Source organism: Sapajus apella, unplaced genomic scaffold (genome assembly GCF_009761245.1).
Source record: "Sapajus apella isolate SASKATOON/1434 unplaced genomic scaffold, GSC_monkey_1.0 scaffold20, whole genome shotgun sequence".
NCBI lineage: Eukaryota > Metazoa > Chordata > Mammalia > Primates > Cebidae > Sapajus > Sapajus apella.
The window spans coordinates 26,875,208-26,899,234 of record NW_022436960.1 but is presented as its reverse complement, the minus strand read 5'-3'; the positions used below and the strand labels follow the sequence as shown (position 1 = coordinate 26,899,234).

General features: G+C 45.0%; 1 protein-coding gene across 3 annotated transcripts in view; it reads left to right on the top strand.

Annotated features, from left to right (window-relative positions):
- The window catches only part of IFT43 (intraflagellar transport 43), a 98,725-nt gene that overhangs the window by 61,885 nt on the left and 12,813 nt on the right, over positions 1–24,027 (top strand). For 2 of the 3 annotated variants that reach the window (XM_032287254.1, XM_032287255.1), the window contains exons 4-5: positions 11,661–11,693; positions 12,343–12,389. The exons of the other annotated variant lie outside the window; for it this stretch is intronic. In XM_032287254.1, the coding sequence (XP_032143145.1) occupies positions 11,661–11,693; positions 12,343–12,389 (80 nt within the window). The remainder of the gene's footprint in view (positions 1–11,660; positions 11,694–12,342; positions 12,390–24,027) is intronic. 3 annotated transcript variants of the gene reach the window in all.

Genomic DNA, 24,027 nt, shown 5'->3' with positions numbered 1-24,027 from the left:
AGGGCTGGATAAACCAGTTGCAAGGAAGGGACTGTGTGGGGGTTGTCAGAATAGAGAGCTGTATTAATGGGGAACAGATGTGGGTGGGGGCCAGAATCTAGGGGAGGCAGGGTCAGTGATCATTCACAGAGCTGGGGAGTCCTGAGAAGCTATGGAGGCGTCCCCCTTCCATTTGGAGATGGAGAAAATGAGAGCTAGGGAGGTTAAGTGACACTGAGTTATAGAATCTTAGAGTTAGAAAGGCCCTTAAATGTCACCTTGCCCCACTGCCCAAGGTCGTACAGCTAATTAGTATAATAGAATGTGCCTCTTATTCTGCAGCCATGCCCATTCTCAAACCTTGAGTGCTGCGTGCATTCATCTCAAGTTCACGAAAAGGCCATGCACTATACTATTTGTGCAAGAGTGAGTCTGTTAGAATAAAATTGTCTTTACTGCTGTCCTCTGGGACCCTCACAGAATTGAGATGTTGATCGTATGAAGCCATCTTATTGAACAAAAAAACTTCCAAGGAAAAAAGTTGTGTCCCCTGAGCCAGCCAGTCTCTGCTACGGGGGCCCGCTGCTTTGCAGAGTGAGCAGCTGAAAGCCAGGAGGGAATGATTAGAGATGCCAACCATTGGTTAAAATTCTCCGAACATAAATGATCTCCTTGTTCTCCCTTTGATGGATTCGGTCTCTCAAAAATAAAATGCATCTGTGAACATCACACCTACTTCTTTCCTTTTCTTTTTAGTACTGTGTGGAGAAGTACCCGAAAGCAATTTTAATATAGATGAAACAGGTTGGGCACACATAGGTATAAATATGCATAGGAAATGGAGGCCCCTCACATCATCTGAGTTTTTTCTGGTCTAGTGGGTCAGTCAGTGATTTTACTTTCTGACTCCCGCTGCCCCCTCCAGAGCTGAATACTGATGGCTATACCAGTTTCTCTAGATTTCACAGCACCCATTGTACAAGAGCCCACGGGACAGAGTGGCAGGGTGCCCTTGGTTCATATTTACCAGGGATTCACCAGGGTGGGCTCTAAGCCTCCCAGGAGGCTGCCACACAGGGTCCTGTGCACCCCCAGTGGCTCGCATGCTGACAACCAGAACTGAGGCACCTTCAATTCGTGTATCTCATCACTTGGGTGAGTCTCAGTGTATTTATGGGATTTCAGGGGGACCACAGGATATAAAAGAAGAACAGAAGCAGAGATGAGTTAGTTACTAGAAGGAAATCTTTACAGGTTTCCCCATTATAGAGCAGAAACTTCCAAACAGGAAAAGAGACCCACTCCAGCAATTAAACATAAATTGAAATAAAGGTTTCCAGACGCACTGAGAAGTTTGTCCCCTGACTTGTGGCACATGGTTTCTACTTGTCTCAGTCACCACATCCCATCTCATTTGTCTCCATCCTCCATCCTTGTAGCTCTGTTTTCCTAAGATTGGTGTGCAGTCCCGAAGTTATTCTTTTCCATTAGCTTTCAGTTCCTCTGATCATGCCAATGGAAAAGTCTCCATTCACAGCCAGTCTTTCTTTTTTAGATGGAGTCTCACCCTGTCGCCCAGGCTGGAGTGTAATGGTGAGATCTCAGCTCACTGCAACCTCCGCCTCCCTGGTTCGAGCAATTCTCCTGCCTTAGCCTCCTAAGTAGCTGGGATTACAGATGCCCGCCACCACGCCTGGCTAATTTTTTGTATCTTTGGTAGAGATGGGGTTTCACCATGTTGGCCGGGCTGGTCTTGAATCCTGACCTTTTGATCCACCTGCCTCGGCCTTCCAAAGTGCAGGGATTACAGGCATGAGCCACCGTACCCGGCAGCCAGTCTTTCTTTAACACTTCTCTAACCCTGCTAATCTCCCCTTTTAATAAAAAAATAGGCTCCCCTTTTAATAAAAAATAGGCTGTAGGCTCTTGGACTTTTGACAAACAGCAATATCTAGCTAATAAAATTTATAGTTTTTTAAAACTATGTTTTTTACAATTATCTCCCTATGGCTGGTGATGATAGCTTTCCATTGAGGATATAGAGTTTTCTTTAAAAAATTATTAAAATAAAACCAAGGAATCAATTAAAGAAAATACTAAGTAGTTGCAGAAAGTACATAGCTATAGCAAAATTCATCAAGGTGGCACTTGGAAGTGGTAAATGTTTGGGGAACACTGTCATATGGCAGTTCTTCTTGGCTGCTTCTGCCTGCCCCCGCTTCCTTCTCCCAGTGGGAAGAATAACAGCTTCTTGCACTTAACTGTTTTGTGCTGCTTTTGTACTGCAGGATACAGGGTAAGCTGCATAATATTCGATCATTGACATCTCTATATGTGGTCATAAGTAACTTGAAAGGGGGGGAAGTAAAGAACCCAGGGAAAATTAATTTCTGGCCCCAGATCCCCTCCTGATCCCTGATCAGTGTCACTGTATATGTTTATACAGTTGACACCAGTAATACCATCTTGTTTGGTCTGATTGCTTACCCACTCAGCCCTGATGCCATTCTCATCTCCAGCCACCACCTTTTCTGTATTTCAGCCACACCATGTCCCCTGCTGTTTTCTGAACTCCCTCAGCCCCTGCAGTCCTTTGACCTCTGTTCAGGGGGTTTCCCTCCTGCAGCTTTTCTGTCCACTGCAAGCCTCTTCATCTCTCAATTGGCATGGCGTCCAGGAAGCCTCCCCAGACCCCCAGCTAGAATGGCTGGTTCCCTCTTTAGTGCTCCTGACATTTTGCTTACACCCACCTCACCTGTCCTGTCTGATCTGGGGCTCAGTAGAATGAGCAGCACAAGCATGGGATTGTAAACCTCAGTTTCCAGGTCCAGCATTGGGTCCACTGGCTTCGGAGCCTTCATTAGATCTCTTGGAGGACTCCTGGCCTTAATTTCCTCATCTTGCAGCTGTACAGTTTGGGTGTGGTGGGAATCTTTTGATTTTTTTTTAGAGATGAGGTCTTGCTTTGTTGCTTAGGCTGCTCTTCAACTGCAGGGCTCAAGTGATTCTCCCACCTTGGCCTCTTGAGTAGCTGGGATTACAGGTGCACACCACTGTACCCATTTGGTGGTGAGAGTCTTTTTGGCTTTACAGTATGTAAGTTTATGGAGGTGTTAGTGTTATTTTCGTAATGTTCTTTTCTCCCACCAGATTGTAAAATCTTGAGCGAAAGATCCCCAATTCCCAACACCTCTCACTCGTGCCTAGATGATTAGCGATCCAATAATGGTTTCCTGAATAAAAAATTGTTCACTAGAGATGCCTAAAACCTCTAGAGTTTTGTTTTTTTTTTTTTTTTAGACGGAGTTTCGCTCTTGTTACCCAGGCTGGAGTGCAATGGCGCGGTCTCGGCTCACCGCAACCTCCGCCTCCTGGGTTCAGGCAATTCTCCTGCCTCAGCCTCCTGAGTAGCTGGGATTACAGGCACGTGCCACCATGCCCAGCTAATTTTTTGTATTTTTTTTTTTTTTTTTAGTAGAGACGGGGTTTCACCATGTTGACCAGGATGGTCTCGATCTCTTGACCTCGTGATCCACCCGCCTCGGCCTCCCAAAGTGCTGGGATTACAGGCTTGAGCCACCGCGCCCGGCCCAAACCTCTAGAGTTATAAAGTCTGATGCCTTTTCTTGATAGCAGGCATATTACATCATATATGTTCGCATAACTGTAGCTACTCAAACTGTTTCTGTGTATTTCAACTTTTTTTTTTTTTTTTTTTTGGTACATTTAGTTGGAAGCAAACAAAGCTGTCATTTTTAATATGACCAGCAGGGGGCAACCTTTTCCCAGGAATTGCCTTGTGATTCACTGGGCCTTTGGCAGTCCATACACAGGACATGGGCCTGTCTTTATCTTTCTACCAGACATCTTACTGATGAACTGTGTGGGCGGGAGCTAAATATGGTCTAGTGTGACCTAAAACCCCCGAGTGCCAAAATTTGGGTGTTAGGGAATACCTGCCTGTTTTTAAAAGAAGGATGAAAAATACGGTACCTACTAGCATATACTAGATGCTAAACCCTTGAATGGCAAGAACTAGAAACAGAGGGGAAAGGGTATGGTGACTTCAGCATTCACAGGAGATTTAAATGAGGAGAAATCTACTGGACAAGGAAAACTTCAGTTCATGAGAAATATCTAGCTTTTAATGAATATTGCAGGTGTGGGGGCAGCTTAGAGCAGAGGGACCCCAATTACCCAGCCCGCTGCCCGGGATGGGATAAGCAGCGTAGCCAGGATGGCAATGGCAGATCTCTCCTTTCTCAGATTTGGGTTTTCACTGTGAAGGCTCATTTGGCAGGTCACACATTTATAAAATAGAGCCTTGCTGCTGGATTTGCTGGTGACATTAGGTGATCTGGGAATATTGCCTTCCCTCTCATGCCTTGCTAAAATTTACCTCAATGAGACTTGGTGGCAACTGTGAGGTTTTTATTGGACATTAAAAAGTTATCATGGTAGAAAACCTTATAAGAAAATGGCACTTTGATTCTCCAGAGGAGGAAATTTTTACTCGACATTTTAAAAATGTAAAGTAGCTTTGGCATCAGCGTAGTTGGTGTCTCTCTTCTGCTCTTCCCCGGTCAGTTTTTCTTCACTCGTTTGGCCCCCGCTGCAGAGTGCCTTCTGTTTGTCATGGGCACTATGCAGGTGCCTTAGTATGGCTTTGGTGCTTCTCTCACCTGCAATAAGTTATAGTCAGAACCACTCATCCAAACCCTTTACATTCCTCCCTGGGTCAGAGTGATCCATGAGGGGTGGACTCCACGGGGCCTTCCCCAGGGACAGGCGAGGCTGCACGTGCTTGGCACTTTGGTCTATTTTAGGCCTGCTCTGCCTTGCAGCAGGGAGGTGGGTCTAGGGTCCAGTATGTGCTGTGGATATTAAGAGACTTCAAGGACACTTCCCTCCATTTATCCCAGTTATGTCCCCTGCTAAAATAGGTTAACGGTGTCTAATTAACCACCGAACATTGTCATGCTGCATAAAGATAGTATCCTGGCTGTTCTCTGAGCCGTGGTACTTTATCTCCATTTAGATCTCTGCAGTCTTCCATTAAACTCGAGAGAAACATTTTAACTGAGATGATGTCTACATTAGGGTTGCCTTTTACCCTTCAGCACATAATCCATGTTGCCACCGTTACGGCCTTCTGTCTGGTGACGGGGAATCCAGGTTGTTTTGTGGTCCCTTCCCCAGAAGTTCATGGGGTCCCTGCAGTTGGGGGTCATAACTACTTGCTAGTCCCACTTGATTGTGATGGCCAGATAAGGTCCCTTGATGCAGCAAGGAGGAGACAGACCCTACAGGCGGGAATAAAACTATGAGGATCCAAGATTCCGCCCTGGCCCCATGTGGCTGAAGTCACAGATGTGCGCCTGGGATCAAGCTTGTGCTCAGTTGCCCAAATCGCACAGTCGAATGTCAGTGTGGGCTCTAAATGCCAAAGAAAGGGATTACATTTGAGCAAAAGAAATTCAGAAAGGGGGGAACATGGACAGAAAGGTGACTTAGCAGGACAGGATCTCTTTTTTGCCATGATGCACACTGTTGCATTGTAAATAAAACATGTATAATAAATCACAGAACAATGAAACCAGCATTAACTACCAAGTCGTCAGGACTAACAGAGCTGTAGCCCTACCATAATTTGAAAGGATGATCCGGGAATATTGCCTTCTCTCTCACACCTTGGTAAAATTTACCAAGGAAATATGGAGAATATTAGTTGGATTTGAAGCAGAGGAGCATTTCCCATGGTGTAGAACTGCCTGCATGTCTCCATGGTGTGAGGGCTGGGAACTGAGCTTTGGAGTCAGACACCCTGCTTGCATTCTGGCCCTACCACTCTCTAGGTAGGTGACCTTAGGCAAGTTACTTACCTCTCTGAGCTCCTCACTTGTAAAACAGAATAAAATCAGGTACTATGATACTGAAGTAAGATAATGTACACTGTACAGGACATGTGTGATTATGTAATTGTATAACAGTATTATAAATACTATAACGACAGTGGCTGGTGCCTAACAAGCTTCATAAGTGTTGACTTTTGTCATCAGTCATCATCCTTCTCAGGGCAGACTCGTAGGGGACGGGGTGGCATAAAGGAAGGGTGGCCTGGGGGCCGGGACTGGGCTTTCTTTCCCCTGAGAGTTGAGAGTAGGTCCATTGAACCAAGCAGGAGGGGCTCAGCGTAGGTCAGAGAGAAGCTGGGATGAAGACCAGGCGGGGCCTGGGTGAGTGTGGGGCTGAGGAACTCGGCCTTCAGTGCAGGTCACAACAGCAAGACAGCACCCGTCACCTTCACCTCCTCTACCTGAGAGGCCACGCCTCTGAGCACTCGGAAGCTTCATGGCTGAGTGTTCTAGGCAATTTGGAGAGGGCCATCAGAGCCTGCGTGATGTGGGGAGGGGCAGCTGGTATGTGTTTCCTCACTCACCCAGCTCCACAAGGTGGAGGAGGTGAGAGAGAACATTTACTCTCATCGTCCCGGGTTAAAACTTCATTCTGCAAAATGGCCAAAGCAATCAGTGAGTGATGGAGTAGCTCTTAAAAAGAAACCTGGCATTTAATTAATTTTTCAAAGTGCTGGTTCAGCAGCCTCTATGTTTTACATTTTGAACATTGAACAAGCATCTCTAATCGGATCTGGCTTGCTCTGGGTCTGGTGCGCTGGAGAGCACCTGCTTAGTTTTCACGAGCACCACCGACTCGGGCATGAATTTCGGGATCCCTCAGGAACAGAGACTTCGCCTAGTGGACCATTCAGGCCTCTTGCTGTTTCTTCCTCCCCTCATCCTTTAGGTCAAGCCCACGTTCATTAGCGCGTCTGTTAGAAGAAAGTAGTCAAGTTTGGAGGAGAAGGCAAATAAGTTTCAGTTTTGCTGCTTAGCACCTGGTTCAGCTGAATGTCTCAAATAAGGTTTAGGGCAAGGAGTCTCATCTACGTGACTAGGTCCCATTTCTCGAAGTTACTACCTCCGGGGGATTGGAAGTAAGCCCAGCCCAAATACACTGAAAAAGCTTCTGGGTGAGTCTCGTGCATCACTGAGTACTTGGCAGCTTCGTGGGTGAGCACGACTAATTTAAAGGATTCTCTCCAGCTTCCAATTCTCTGTCTATACTATATCGTGCCTTCCATAAGTAGAGAAAGTCAAGAAGGGACATCTATACAGTAAATCCAAGCAGGTGTCTGCGTGCCCTGGGGATATTGGATAATCAGCTGGTATCTTCCTTTCAAAAGGCTTGAGCCAAAGTGTTTGGGATGTAGGGCGAAAGTCGGGAGCCATGGATTCTAGCTGCAGCCTCACTGCTAACTAGCTGTGTGATCTGGGCAGAGACTACAGCTGCAGTGCCCAGCCTCCCTCTCTGTGTATAAAATCGTGCTGCTGAAACCTGCTTTTCCTCTTCTCCAGAGCTCAGCTGAGGTAGTGTTTATAGATGTGAACGTCTTTGAAGAGTATTGAAGAGTGCTGTGTGAGGTGATCTTGCTGGAATTCTCATGATTTGCCAGGTTCGCCAAACCTAATAGCCACTTGTGGGGAAAAAGGCACATGGGTCCTGAGTGTGGAAATAGCCGGCAGCCCAAGGCTGTGCTGATCTCAGCTGTGCAGACAGCCTGCCAGGGGCCGGAGCAGGCCACACAGGCCTCATCCACAGCCTCAGTTTCCTCAGAAGTTGGGAATGAAGCATCTGTGAAGAGGTGCTCCTGAACCCCTAACTCTTTACCTCAACCTCTGTCCCCACGCAGTCTGGGAAGTGGAACTTCCGCGTCAGATGCTTCCCTGATTACCTGCCCTGTGGACTGTGGTAGACTGCCGTGTTTTAGGTTCTTGTTTGCTTGCTTGCTTGCTTTTAATCTGTCACCAATAGTTTAAGAATACACGCAGGGCTGAGCACAGTGGCTCATGCCTATAATCCCAGTGCTTTGGGAGGTGAAAGCAGGAGAATCACTTGAGGCCAGGAGTTTAAGAGCAGCCTGGACAACATAGTGAGGGCCTGTTTCTACAATAAATAGAAAAAAAAAAAATCTCCAGGCACAGTGGCATGCACATGTAGTCCCAGCTACTCAGGAGACTGAGGTGGGAGGATAACATGAGCCCAGGCGTTTGAGGCTGAAGCGAGCCATGCTCCCAACACTGCACTTCACTGTGGGCCAAAGAGTGAGACCCTGTCTCTAAAAAAATAAAAAATAAAAAATAAAAATATGCTCCATGACTGGGTATGTGCATATATAAAACAGAAAACAAGTCGTCTGCCTAATACCTATCCTTACTATTTTCCCACACTGTGTTTTCTATGCTATTAAAAAAGAAAGATGAAAGAAAAATTTTAAAAGGAAGGAAAAGCTGGCGGTGATCTCCTAAACTGGTTTCATGGCTCACCTAGTGGATCATGACCTGAAGTTTAAAAAACATCGTGCTAGATTCTGTGTCTTTTGCTGGGCTCTGTGTCACTGCACTAGCCTGGGGTGCCTTTGAGGACCAGGCAGATAAAGTAAATCTGTAAGTGAGGTTTTATTTCAGAATGGCACCTTCAGTCATATTCCTGAGATACATACACGAATTATTTGCATATTCACATTTCTATAAAGAAATATACTCTACCAGTTTTCCTAAAACACGCTCCCCACTTTGACTTTTGTTGGGAGGAGAAGGAAAATAAGTTTCAGTTTTGCGGCTTAGCAACTGGAGTATTTAGCTGAATGTCTCAAGGCTTAGGGCAGGGAGTCTCATCTACGTGACTAGGTCCCATTTCTAGAAGTTTCCACCTCAGGGGGATTAGAAGTAAGCCCAGACCATGTACATTGAAAAAGCTTCTGGGATGAGTCTTGTGCATCACTGAGTACTCGACAGCTTCATGGCTGAGCACAGCTAATTTAAAGGGATTCTTTCATTACATTCGATAGCTGCATAGCTACAGGACACACTTTGCCAGACTCCTCACTCCTATTGGAAAACCAGCAGCGCGGATTCCATGATTCAGGACTGGCTCTGGACCCCCAGTGTTCGGGAGCAACGCCGGGTTGGGGGAGCTTGGGTTCATCCGGTGCACAGCCAGTATTGTCAGTTTAAAAAGTTAAACTAGAAAGTTAGAGTCCAGAAATTTGGATTTTTATACAGAATCTCCCCATTTTGGCAGTGGATTTATATTAAAACAGAACAAAACAAAAAATAGACGGCAGTGTGGTTTAGACCAAACTCATCTGCAGGCTAGATGAGGCTGGGAAGTAGCCAGTGTCCGTCTGTGACCCAGATCAGAGGCAGGGTGCACCCTCCCACTCAGTGCTCTCCCAGAACCTGTTATTTCTGGAGAGAGAGAGAACACGCCACCTGAGGGCATCCCTGCTGCCCATCCTTGAGGACTCCATTGGATCTTTCTCCTTCCTCTGCTGGGAGAAAAGAGAGGGGGGAGAGTCCTTGGGCTCCCCCTAGAGGGAGAGAGAGCAGGATGTGGGCTCAGCAGCAATTAAGCTGAATATTAAACTCATCCCCCTTTTGGATGTTGAGTGGATAAATGGCAATTAATCAGCCTCCCCCCAAAGATTAGCATTATCATTATTGTTTCCTTCAGACAGAATAGCCGCTGGTTTTGCCACCGCACATTGTGTAGGGGAGGAATGATTCGGTCATAACTCCTGAGGGTGTTTGGAGATGAATGTGTCTCTTATGTACACAGCAAAGGCTCCAGCTTGTTTTCCTAGCCGCTTTAATCCCAGGATTCTTCCCTTATCCCTCTTTTCATCCAAGCACTTCTACCCTTGGTGACATTAGCTGTGTCATTTGGACAGTGTGGGTACAGAGTTTAACTTCATGAGGACAATTAGAGGCATTGGTCCTCGGGAATGGGGTGAGCTGGGAAGACAGCTTCTCTCCTGTCATACAGAGAGAAGGTAGCTTTGGTGGCTACTGGGTGCTCTTCCTTTAGGATTCCCTTGACTTAGAACAGGCATTGGAAGTCTATAGCATCCAGCAACACCAGGCTGAGGACGCCCTGGGCACCCTGCAGTGCTTTCCCTTTGGTGCCCTCCCACTGCCCATTCTGTTCCCTTCTGCCCTCCTAACCCTCATTGCTGAGTCTCCTTTATCTCTCTTTAAGGGTCGAAAACTGCAGCCTGGGAGATTCCCTTAGAGTTGTTATACCCTGTTCTTCCAGCTTGACCTACCCACTCGCCTACTTCACTTCAGCCGTCATTCTTTCTTTTTAAAAATAGTACAGTTGTTAGAGAATTAAGTTCCATGGAAAGCAGTCTATTTAAACTTTGCCTTACTTTTAAAAATTATTTAACAATTTTTAATTTTATTTCATTAATGTTTTTTGAGACAGAATCTCACTCTGTCACCCAGGCTGGAGTGCAGTAGCATGATCTCTGCTCACCACAACCTCCACCTTCTGTGTTCAAGAAGTTCTCCTGTATCGGCCTCTGAGTAGCTGGGATTACAGGTGCCTGCCACCATACCCAGCTCATTTTTGTATTTTTAGTAGAGATGGGGGGCATCATGTTGGTCAGGCTGGTCTTGAACTCTGGACCTCAAGTGATCCACCCACCTTGGCCTCCCAAAGTGCTAGGATTACAGGTGTGAGCCACTGTGCCTGGCCAAATTTTTTATTTTTTAATTGACAAAAAATTAATGTAGAATTATACTTTTGGCAGGGGAGTTATTTGTGTTTTGCAGGAATTGCTGGTTGGCTCTGAGAAACTAGTTCTTATTCTTACTGGCGAGGCTTGTGCCCCCCTGTCAAGGTCTACTTCCTGCCTCCCGACCATTTGCCACTCTTTGTCCCCACCCTTTGCTCTTGCTCATCATGGTGCTAGATTTCTGACTTAAAATAATTCATTTAAAACAAACAGAAAACCCACAATAACAGACTTGTGGAAGTTTTCAGACATAAAAAAATGTAATCGCCATGTATTCAATATTCAACTAATAATCATCAACATTTCACCAGTCTTAGTAGAAAACTTCATATCAGTGTTTCTCAAAGTGTGAGTAGTGACCTACTTAGATTAGAATTTTAAAATGCATATTCCTGGGCTCTCCCTCCCCCAGACCAGCTGATTCAGAAATCTCCCCGCCAAGCCCACTGATGTGCTAACAGGCTCCACGGACGGTTGTGATGCACACTAGTGTGTGAGAACCACTGCCGTAGATACGCATGTGTGTCAGCCAGGCCTGGCACTACTCACCCAACATCACTCAGAAGATCTTCTCGTCCTTCGTGTGAAGGACACAGAAAAGCAGTTCCTAAGGCTGAAGCCTGAACGCGAGTCTAGGACATCACTTTTTGTGCGTTGGAAGCTGCAGGTGCTGACAGCTAACGGCACCAAGTAAGACCCCAGGCCTTAGTCCTAAGAAAACGCTCTATATATCAGTCAGTTAATTGCTGAAAGAAAAGCAATCACCTGTATCTATTTGAATTTCAAGCTTCTTGCTCAACCTGCGCTTAAACTCTCAACAATTCAGTTTGGAGTTAGGCCGATGCAAAGCTGTAAGAAGGCACTGCAGCATCTTTAGCGCTCTCATGCTGGTTGTGGACCTTTCCTCTAAAGAGGACTGCAGACAAATAAAGCACTTGAGATACACTCATTTGCCTCCGCGTTTGAAACCCCCCCTCAAGATACTACCCTGGTGCATGAGACCAGTGGGCTCTTAAAAACCTTTTCTTTTTTTTTTTTTCAGATTTAGGAGGAAAGCTGCTGAAGAAATAGAAGAGTACGTTTCTGGTATTCTTACGGTACCCCACGCTGATCTTGGTCAGCAGTGCAGTCATGGTGGCACTTTATCTGTTCCACCTATGTCGAACACAGTGTTAGAAGTCTGGGCTAGAGTTGTTTATGCCTGACGAATCCAAGGTTTGGTTAATCCTGCTTCCTCAGCTGAAGGTCTGGACTCTGCCATTGATGCCCACGTCCTGTCACCCACTGTGTAGTTTTTAGAATCATACGTCCAGATATCAGGGTACCTGGCCCATGCCTCCTGCATTATTGATATAGATGGGCAGAAGCAATACCAGCTTCTAAGCCTAGCCTTCTCATAAGACTTGAATCAGAAAAGAAAGAAGTTTTCTAGATAAAGGTGGCTGTGAAGGCAGGGCCACCCAGTGTCCCACTCCCCGGAGCAGAGGGAGCATTCATGTCATAGTCTGTGTGCTGCTATCCTCTGGAATAGCACATTGCACAGCCTGTGCAACCACACACGGCACACCCAGTGGCCTAATTAGGTTTGACCAAGTTGAAAGAGAAAAGCAGGTCCAGGGATGTTTTCATCTAGGAGAAAGAATGGATACAATAAACATTTGGGATGCTCCTTTCTGTGTTTGAAACTCATTTTCTGCTCTCCTTTTCTTCTTTTTTGGGGGCAGTTTTCGCCTCAGACAGCAGAGCCCGAATGGATCAGATTGCGGAGGAGGTAAGAGCCCTGGGAGGAAGCCAAAAGGTCTTCTAGAGAGGCCCCAGGACGTTTCTGGGGCTACAGCTAAGACACTGCTGACTGCCGCATTACTGAAGACATTTGCAGTGGTCTCCCGACGCGCACTGACGCACATCTCCACGCCTTGCTGAATGCTGCCACCTCTGTCCAGAGAATCTCTCCCTTCTGTATCTGCTAACACTGCCTATCCTTCAAAAGGTCAGCAGAAGCATTCCTTCCCCGGAAACGTCTTCCCTTCCCATCCCACTCCCTCTCTGACCGGATGTTCTTTCTCCACGCTCCTCTAACCTCCTTGGCAAACCAACACTGTAGTAACAACCTGGCTAACAAATGTTTACTAGGTGCTGACTCTATCCCAGGCACTGTCCTTCCACTTCACACACGTTAAAGCATTTCTCCCACAACCCCGTAGTATTACTGTTATCCCCATTCTACAGTTGTGGAAGCGGAGGCACGGAGAGGTTAAGTAAGTTGCCCAAGGTCAGAGTTGCTAAGTGACTAGAGCTAGGGTTTGAGCACGGTTAGGACATTCTGTGCTTTAACTCTTTGTTGGTTTGATTGTTTTCACACCAGACTCTAAGCTCCCTAATGGCAGACAACACGTGTTATTTATCTTTGCATCTCCAGTGCCCAACGCAGAGTAGTTAGTTAATGGCTAGACAACTAGGCCATGAACAAACTCAGGGAAAACAGTACTAAAAAGGCAAGTAGCTGTGGCAGAGTAGAAGCCTGTGTTCAAACATCAGGAGACAAGGTGAAGTTTGTGTGTGTCTCTAAAATGAAGCCCTCTAGGGAGAAGATTATGCTTGGGACCCAAATTATTATTGTTGTTGTTATTATTTTGAGGCAGGGTCTCCGTCTGTCACCCAGGCTGGAGTACAGTGGCACAATCTTGACTCACTGCAACCTCCACCTCCCAGGTGAAAGCGATTCTCCTGCCTCAGACCCCTGAGTAGCTGGGATTACAGGTGTCTGCCACCACGCCGGGCTAATTTTTGTATTTTAGTAGACATGGGGTTTCACCATGTTGGCCAGGCTGGTCTTGAACTCCTGACCTCAAGTGATTCTCCCTCCTCGGCCTCCCAAAGTGCTGGGATTATAGGCGTGAGCCACAGTGCCTGGCCCCAAATTATTAAAGCCTTTTTTTTAGACATGCTTATTTGTATCATTTCCACACTCCTTGTTTGTTTGTGTAGATCCTAGTTTCTATCTGGTGTCGGTTTCCTTCAGCCTGAAAAACTTCATAATTATTTTGTGGAACAGGTGGTCTGGCAAGAAAGTCTGTCTGCTTTATTTGTCTGAAAATGTCATCCTCAGCTTTTTACCAGACATGGAATTCTAGACTGACAATTTTTTCTTTTAGCATTTTAAATAGTTATTTTATTGCCTTTGGCCTAGCCAATATTTCTTTAAGTATATTTTGTCTTTGGCCTGCTGCCCTCCCCTGCCCTCCCCTCCCCTCCCGTCCCCACAGGGTCTCACTCCATCATGCAGGCTGGAGTGCAATGCTGCAATCTCGTCTCACTGCAACCTCTACCTTGTGGGTTCAAGTAATTCTCCTGGCTTAGGCTCCTGAGTAGCTGGGATTACAGGTGCCCACCAGCACACCTGGCTAATTTTTGTATATTTGGTAGAGATGAGGTTTCACTATGTTGGCCAGGCTGGTCTCAAACTCCTGACCTCAAGGGATCCACCTGCCTGTAATAGGCATAAGCCATCTTGCCCGGCCTACGTTGCTTCCGATGAGAAGACAGTCGTTGTTCTTATCTTTGTTCCCTATATGTAATGTATCTTTCCTCCTATCTGCTTTTAAGATTTCTTCTCCGTTATCAGTTATTTCCAGCAATTTGGTCATCATGTGCCTTGGTGTGGTTTTCTTTGTGTTTATCCTACTTGAACTTAAGTCCATGGGTTTATAGTTTTTGTCAGATTCAGAAAATTTTAGCCAATATTTCTTTAAGTATATTTTTCTTCACTCCCACTCCTTCTGGGACTCTACAATTTTGCATGTCCAAACACTTGTCTCCACAGTCACTGAGGAGACAAGTTTTTCAGTCTACTATTTTTCTCAGTGCTTCAACCTGGGTACTTTCTCTTGCTGTGTAACTGGTCTTTTCTACAATGTCCAGTTTGCTGTTAAGCCCATCTAGTGAATTATTATTTTATATATTTTTTTCAGTTCTAGAAGCTCCATTTAGTTCTTTTTTACAGTATTCCATTATCTTCTTATTCTGTTGTGTTTTCTTTTATCCTTGATAGTAGCCTTTATATAGACTGAGTATCCCTCAAATGCTTAGGACCAGAAGTGTTTCAGATTTCAGATTTTTTTCAGATTTTGGAATATTTGCATTATGCTTGTCTAGTCGAGCATCCCAAATCCCAGAATCAAAATCTGAAATGCTCCAGTGAACATTGTCTTTGAGCATCATGCCAGTGCTCAAAAAGTCTTGGATTTTAGAGCATTTTGGATTCTCAGATTAGGGCGCTCAGCCTGTATTAACTGTTTCCATGTTCTTTTGCTGCTGATTCCATTATATCTGTCTTTTCTGAGTCAGTTTCTAAAACTGATTTTTCTTCTGCTTACAAGTCATATTTTTCTGCTTCTTCACATGATTAATAAGTTTTGATTGGATGCTGGACGTTGTAAATATAGTTATGTTGAATCTGGATCTTGTCTTCCTTTAAAGAATGACATATAGATACTCTTCAACTTACAGTGAGGTTACAGCTGGATCAACCCATTGTGAGTTGAAAATATTGTAACATAAATAGAAATATCATAATGCATAACCCACCCTTAAGTCAAGGACCGTACTGAACATGTATTGCTTTTGCACCATCATAAAATTGAAAATGCATCATGTCAAACCATTGTATATTGAGGAACATCTGCATTTGTTTTGGTAAGCAGTTGATGTATTTTTTTCAATCAATTTGATCGGTTTGAGAATTGCTTTTAAGCTTTATTAGGGCAGGTCTAGAGTTAGCCCTAAACACTAATGCCTGGTTGATCGATGAGATCTCTGTACTGTGGCTGAGTGGAGCTGAGCCTCCTCCAGTTCTGTGTAAGTGCTGGGGATGGTTCAGCTCACACCTTGTCAGTAGTAATTGAAATACATAATGCAGTCTACGGCCATACCACCCTGAATGTGCCGGATCTCGTCTGAAATATTATAATGCGTAACCCCCTCTAAGTCAAGGGGGTTGTGCCCAAGTCTGCTCAGGCTTATGGAGTTTCACCCTGCAGAGGCATAGCTCAGTATCCAGTCAGTCTGGACTTCTAGAGATTTTCCTCTCCATAGCACCCCAGTCTTTTCAGACTTCACTTCTAAAATTTCAGCCATTTAAGCCTCACTAAACTTCAGTCTCTCCTCAACTCAGTGAGACCTCCACGCTCTGTGTAGGGCTTCCCCAAGCTGTGCCAGAGTCCAGGAATGACCGCTAGAGACCTAGGGCTTACTTCTGTTTTCCTGCTCTCGGGAATCAAAGTCCTAGGCTGCCCATTATCCAGTGTCTGGAAACAGTAATACCATTTATTTTTCCTCCAATTTTCTAGTTGTTTATAGCAAAAGGGCAAGTCTAGTAGTACCAGTTACTCTCTCGTGGGTGGAAATTGAGTCTCAAAGCCTTTTTTCTGTCTTTGTATGCAGTTGCCTTTGTACGTGACTGCATACAAAGAGGGAAAATTAAGTGTGTAAAACTTAGATGATTGTCTAATAATCACACAACTAGGGAAAGGATCAAAAAGAACATCTATGAAATATTCTGGGATGGTGGTTAAAATGCACATTCCCAGGCCGTACACAAATCAGAAACTAGAGCCGAGGCTCAGGAATCTGCATGAATTTAAATAAGCTCCCAGATGAATATTTGACAACCCTGTGGGGACTGAGGATCGGAGAGGGCAGGAGTCCTGTGAAAAAGTACTTCTGCCTCCTCTCATTCCTGGCGGTGGCAGTGGGGAGGCGGTAGAGGTGAAAGAGTTGTCACTAGAGGTCAGAAAATCACTCCACACTCTTAAGATTTAGTAAGACCATACTCTCGTCATTCTCCAGCCTTTTTCTTTACGTTGTAGTATCTCTTCTTGACAGATCTCCTTAGCACTGCCCACTAACTTCCTTTTAGCAGCCAGACTTCTCCACCCACTGGTAATTCCCAATGACTATATTAAATAGGAGAGCTTGCATTGCTGTTCTCAGAGTCTGTTTTCCAAGATAGGTACCTAGGATATCTTCTCCCAGTGCTAAATTGTCAGCTCACATATTGGTGGCTGCTGGCCACACTTGCAATCTGCCTGTCCTCACAGACTACTACTTCAGCCATTGGTTGCGTAGGACAGTAAGGTGACCATCCAAGAGGATATACCCAAGGACTGAAGGAGGCAGAGTGTCTGGCAGACATTAGCAAAGTGGGTAAGTGGTTTGGGAGCAGTGCTCATGGAAATGGTAATGCTAGAGCAATGATTCTAGAGTCTCTGGTTTGAACCGGCAGGAGGGAGTGTGTTAATGAAGGCATGTTATTTGCAGTGTGGGGATCAGTCTTGAAGGTGTGCAAAAGTGAGTATAGGGCAAGTTGTTTCCTGCAGGATGTCCTTTTTGGACAGATTCAGTCCCTAGTTGCTCACGTATTGTATTTGTTCAGAGCACCAAGAGACTTGTGATTTAAGTAAGAAAGCATTAAACTCAGGAAGAAGGTTTTTAGAGTTCTTTGGCAGAAACTTCTAAATGGAAACACAAGAAAATGAATTCATAATCTATAGAAAGTTTACTGGACTCATACTCTTTTCCAGGCTTTTCTCCACCGTGCCTTGAACCTATTCCCAACTCCCTTGAAAGGACTTCTGAATTTCTGCTTTCTGTACTTTTTTCATCATGGAAATGCTACATTTCAAGGAGACACTGCTAAATGTTATGCAGAATCCTCTGAGCACTGAAGTTTACGCACGTCATAAATACATGGAATTAGAAGGTTGTACTGACTGCCATCACGGCATCGTCGCTTTAGGATCAAATTGTTGCACCTTTACAGAACTCTGGGACATCTTGTCCAGACCTGTCCTTTGTCATACTAAGAAAATGAAGCTTAGAGATTATTATATGAAATAACAGGGCTCAAAGAGAGAAACTCTGGTCCTCTGACTTCCAGGACGCTCTGCTCTCATGCCCCAGTGTCCACCAACATCACTGTCATCATCATTTACTACCAAACATTTTCCATGTGCAAGCTACATTTTTTCTCATTTACTTCTCAAATCACTAGGAAAGCTTTGAAAAAAAGAACTTTACTAAGGCCTGATTTGTACACAATAAACGATATCCTTATTAAAGTGTATAATTTAGGTTTTGACAGATGTATATACCTGTGAAACCCCTGCCACAAAGTAGAAGTTTCCCAACCGCCAAAAGTTCCTCCATGCCCGTTCCAGCCCATTCTTCCTTTCTTTCCCTTGGCCTTAGACAACTACTTGTTGTTCATACTATACTTGTACTTTCTAGAATTGTGTATAGATGGAAGCATAAGTATTTACTCTTTTGCTCCTGGCTTTTTTTCACTTAGTGTAATGATTTTGAGATTCATCTGGGCTGTTGCATATATCATTGGCCTGTTTATTTTCATTGCTGAGTAGTATTCCATTGTATGGACATACCATGGTATGTTCAGTTGTTGATAGACATTTAGATTGTTTATTATTCCCATTTTATTTATTATTTATTTAAAAAATTTTAAGAGATGGGATCTCTGTATGTTGCCCATGTTGGCCTCAAACTCTTGGGCTCAAGCAATCCTCCCACCTCAGCCTCCCAAAGTGCTGGACTATGGGCATGTGTCACTGTGCCCAGCTCCCCATTTTAAAGCAGACTAAGGCAAAGAAAGGTAATCTTACCTTTACCTAAGGTCACACAACTAATAAATGGCAGCATCAGGGTTTGAATACAGATCTTGACCTCAGAGCCGTTGTTCTTAGTCTCCGGCTGTAGCGAATGGTACAACTCTCAGATACACTGGCGTCACCTTCCACAGGTAGGTTGCATTAGTGTCAGCTCCTGGATTTATAATATAGAGTACCTCAAATGATTGATGGGCTGCTTAATAAAATTTCATTAAGGATGGAAAAAAGAAAGATACCTATTTTCAAGAATACCTCTAGTATTTTTTTCCTCCTTCATAAACTTGGTATGTGAAATTTGCAATTTGGCCTTAATTTTGGCACTGGAGGTTTGAAGCATAAAACCCTTTCTTGACAGAGAGCGCTCCTGCTCTTACCTTCCAGGAGGGATGCCTCTTCTCCAACATAAATCTGTTTTCCATGCAGTTATGCTTGAGTCCTTTAATGGAAAATCAGTTCATATGTTACACTTCACACTTGACTTAGTCCATTTCACTGTGTATGAATGTTTAGAATCCATTATGCAATAGGAATCGTATGTTACATACAACCAGTTTCTAGAATTATCTTTGCTCAGAGAATTGCTTGGTTGGCTAGTGAAGGCTGCTCCTTTGAACTTAGAATATCCAGTGGGTGGGGAAACTATGCAGTGATTTCCCTGAATCATCCATGGATGCCCATTCAGCAAAGACATTAAACAGATCTGTGGGTGCCTGTAAGGAAACCTAGAGGTTCCTTAATAAAATCACATGCAGGCTGTTTGAGGTGGTCTGTGCAAGGAGCACTATCACTTGGGAAGGGGCTGATCACTTTCTTACACTTGTAGGGATACGTGATTGGTGACCATTTCCATAGGACAAGGTGTGAATGTAAGGAATAGAAATGAGGATCTAAGATCAGGGCCTCTTTCCAGCAGACAGTCTCCTACTTCCACCAGCTTTGGAGATTAGATTTGATTGAGGAAAGCCAGCAGCTTTGCATCCAGCACCTCCTGTGGCCTGTATTGCTCTAGATGCTAGAGTTAGTGATGAATGAGACAGTCCTTGCCCTTCAGGAGCTTCTGATCCAGTGAGGAAATGCCCTTCCTTTTCTTCCTTTTGGTCTTTCATAGGCAACTTTCAGGAGATTTGTCTTTTTCTATGTATATTTCTCAGCATTTCACCTCCCTTGCTTCACCCTTGGTATGTGTTGCTTATTCTTTCCTTGGGAAGATGCATGCCGTCTTCCAGGCCTCTGATGCGTAGGGTTAGAAGAGAAGCATTTTCTCCATCCATTGATGCCTCAGGCTTTCTAGAAAAGAGAAAAGAAAAATGGCAGAGAGGCGGGGCGTGGTGTCACGCCTATAATCTCAGTACTTTGAGAGGCCAAGGTGGGTGGATCACCTGGTCAGGAGTTTGAGATCAGCCTGGCCAACATGGCGAATTCTCATCTCTACTAAAAAAAAAAAAAAAAAAAAAATTAGTTGTGTGTAGTGGCACATGCCTGTAATCTCAGCTACTCAGGAGGCTGCGGCATTCTTTCCCAAGGAAAGAGTAATTAACACATACCAGGGATGAAGCAAGGGAGGCGAAATGCTGAGAAATTACATAGAAAGAGACATGTCTCCTCAACTTGAACCCAGGAGGCAGAGGTTGCAATGAGCCAAAGTTGTACTACTGCACTCACCACTGCCCTCCAGCTGGGGACATAGAGGGAGACTCTGTTGCCAAAAAAAAAAAAAAAAAAAAGAAGAGAAAAAGCTTTGAAGATTAGGTGTGTTTTCAGAATGAGAAACGGAGAGTGAGTGACATCAGAGGTGGCTTAACCAGAATGTACTACGTGGGGACTATTTGCAAGACCACAACCAGGCTACCAGCTCAGACTCCTCTAGAAGCCAGGCAGATGAGGAGATGGCTGGCATAGCTTAAAAGTTTTCAAATTCATGTTTTTAAAAATGACAGAAATAATTTTTTTTTTTTTTTTGGAATAGGAGTCTCGCTCTGTCGTCTAGGCTGGAGTGCAATGGTGCGATCTCGGCTCACTGCAACCTCTGCCTCCTGGGTTCAAGCAATTCTCCAGCGTCAGCCTCCCGAGTAGCTGGGATTACAGGTCCCCGCCACCACACCCAGCTATTCTTGTACTTTCATTAGAGACGGGGTTTTACATATTAGCCAGGCTGGTCTCGAACTCCTGACCTTGTGATCTGCCCACCTCGGCCTCCCAAAGTGCTGGGATTACAGGCATAAGCCACTGCGCCTGGCCCCATGACAGAAATAATATTTTTTTTTTGAGCTGGAGTTTTGCTCTTGTTGCTCAGACTGGGGTGCAATGGTGCGATCTTTGCTCACCACAAACTCTGCCTCCCAGGTTCAAGTGATTCTCCTGCCTCAGTCTCCCGAGTAGCTGTGATTACAAGCATGTGCCACCACTCCTGGCTAATTTTGCATTTTTAGTAGAGACAGGGTTTCTCCATGTTGGTCAGGCTGGTCTCGAACAGAAATAATTTTTAAAAACACTTCATAAACAGAACAAAATGTATCTGCAAGTTGGATTAGATCTTTAGGGACTGATTTGCAAATCCTTCACCAGACCTTGTGGGGCACTGCTCTAAAGGAGCACAGAACTTTGCTGGGGGACAAGGCATAAAAAGTAAAAGGCACTGCAAAAGCTCCATAGCTAAGATAACAGTTTAATGGATGGCAAAGGCAGCAAATGGTCAGTCCTGTGTTAGTGGTTTACATTATTAATGGGCATGAGTTCAGAAGAGGAACTGATCCCTGAGGGTTGAGAGCACTTCAGGAGAAAGGAAGACTGTGTGCTGGGTCCTGAAGGATGGATAAGAGTTGGCTGGCTAGAGAAGAATGCAAAAGGCCTTTCAAAGAAAGGTGCCTGGCATGAGAAGAGACTCCACATGGAGAATGAATAAGGAATTCATTCATTATTCGGAAGAGAAGCTGATTCTGCAGGGAAAGGTCTTGATTCTGGTCCTTTCCCAACTACAGATACTCATCCTTCCCACATAAACTGCCTTTGATTAAGTTATGAAGAATGCCACTCACCTAATTTGCTGATTCTAAGTAGAATCACCTACAGCTATAGCTGACACCATGCTTCAGGGAAGATGGGATTCATGATCCTGGAGAATAGCTGGAGAATGATGGACAGCCAGAGCCCCAAATGACCTCATGGCCCCCAAATTGGGATGACCATCCTTCAGTGGCCTAATCATCTCTTCTTGCTCTTGGAGTCAAGTTTCCAGCTTGCCCGAAGGCCTTTAGACATCTTCTGTCATGGAAAGTTGTGTGGTGTTAGAGAAGGAACATCAGATATGGAGTAGGCTTGAACTCAGTCTCTACAGGTGACTTTGGGCAAGTTATTAGTTCATCTATATGTTTGTTCGTTTACCACCCCTTCTTGAATATTGCTGAGTGTGATTGTGATGCATGGGGCTAAGCATGGGGACGTGAGGATGATCCCAACATTCCTTGTCTTTGCCCTCATTCAGTTTACAGTCTAGTTGGGAAAACAGGGCTTAAGCAAATAGTTACACAGCATGAAAATAAGAAAGGACAAACTGTGACTGAGCCCCCGAAGGATGAGAGCACGGGGTGCTGTGAGAGAAATACCTGGGACTGGGTCATTTATAAAGAAAAGAAGTTTATTTGGCTCACGGTTCTGCGGACTGTATGGGAAGCACAGCAGCATCTGCTTCTGGGGTGGCCTCAGGAAGCTTCCACTCATGGCAGAAGGCAAAGGGGGAGCAGGCAGGTCACATGGGGAAAGCAGGAGCAAGAGAGAGGGAGGGGGAGGTGCCACACACTTTTAAACAACCAGAACTCATATCTTGAGGACAGCACCAAGGAACTGGAGATCTGATTTGGACTGGGGGATGAGGGAAGGCCACTCTGGAGAAGTGACTTTTAAACTCCAACTTGAGGGAAGAGTAGAGTTGTCTGAAAAGGTGGGTATGAAGTCAGGGGCCAGGGAGCAGACTCCTGGAGCGGAGAGGAGACAGCAAGTGCAAAGCTCTGTCCCCCTCTAACCCTCCCCAGGCCTTCTTAGTCTCTCCCAGCTCCACAACCCCATCCTCAGGAAGTCAACTGGACAGAAGGTGAGACTGAAGATGGACATTGAGAGGCAGACAGACAGAAGCAAAGAAATTATCTTTTTAAAAAGATGAAGAATGTTCAGGTGGAATAATCTCTGAATATGCAATTAGATATGGACTCAACTTTCAAAAGTTGATCTCAGAGCTAAATTCAAATTACAAAAGAATTTATGAACTCCAAAATGTATCTTTAAAAAGTGGAAAGTCTCTGAAAACAGGAGCCTAAAAAAGGACTGTCTTTCTTGTGTTTAACCTTTGCCTTTTAGCAGAGCCAAGACTGAGTGGCATTGTAGCTCCCTCCTCCTGGCAGCTGCCAGCTCTCAGGCACGCAGGCATGCCTCACCTCCACTGGAGAGGGCTGTCCTCCTTTGCATCCTGAGGTCCAGTTTTCACAATTGAATACCTCAACACCTTAGGAATAATAAATCGTTCTGGCCAACCAAAAAGTGTTTAATTCCTAAAGGTCAAGTTGGGTTGAGCCACTTCTAGCCAGGGGCGATGGAGAACTTCATTCTGCGAGTGCAGCAAGCTGGTTGATCTGAAACAATTTTCTATCCATGTCAACAGGGAAAACAGGTCAAAGTGGCTGAACACAGCCAAGCAATGAGGCTGGAGGAGATGTGAGATGCTTGGCTGTCAATGGAATTAGAAAAATGCTATCTGTAGAGGACTGTCGCGCTCTCGTCCCTGTCTCTCCCTCTCCCTGCTCATCTGTCTCCAGGCTTTCTAACTCTTTTGGACTCTCTCTCATTTCCTGCTTAATTCTTTCACCATATCCTTCATCCCTCCTTCTTCAAACAGCAGAGTCACTCTGAGCCTAAACAGCTTTGCCATAGACAGAAAGTAGAAAGAACTCTTTAAAACTGATCAGTGGAAAACCCTGATGGCTCAACTCCACTCTCACGTAGTAAGAACATTTCATTTTTTTGCCATTTCTTCCTTAGGCTTAATATAGCACATGAGACTTCATAGGTGCTTCCTAAGCCTAGTTCCTTGGCTTTCCTAATTTTTAAAAAACGATTGTAACTACTTGATATCATTTGGATATGTGTCCCCACCCAAGTCTCAAGTTGAGTTGTAATCTCCAGTATTGGTAGTGGGGCCTGGCGGGAGGGGACTGGAGTCTGGGGCTGGATTTCTCATGAATGGTTTCGCATGGTCCCCTTGGCACTGTCCTCCTGATAGTGAGTGAGTTCAGGTTGTTTAAGTGTGTGGTGCCTCCCCCCCACCTTGCTCCTGCTTTCTCCATTCACTTTCCGCTCCCCCTTCACTTTCTGCCATGATTGGAAGCTTCCTGAGGCCCCTCAGAAACAGAGGTCACTCTGTTTCCTATACAGCCTGCAGAACCATGAGCCAATTAAACCTCTTTTCTTTACAAAGTACACAGCTTCAAGCATTTTTTATAGCAGCGCAAGAATGGCCTAACACACTACTTCTGATGTTTTATCAAATAACACTCCTTAAAATCAATTGGTTTTTCTAAGTTCAAAGTTACTAGGACTGGACATTAGGGTCTTTCTTAGCCTCCCCTACCTTTCCTAACACATGCACACGTAGGAACTCCATATCCATAGCGGGAACAGGGGCCGGGATAGGGTGGATGGGTGCTTACTGGTCCAAGGACTAAGCTGCCCTCTCGTTTG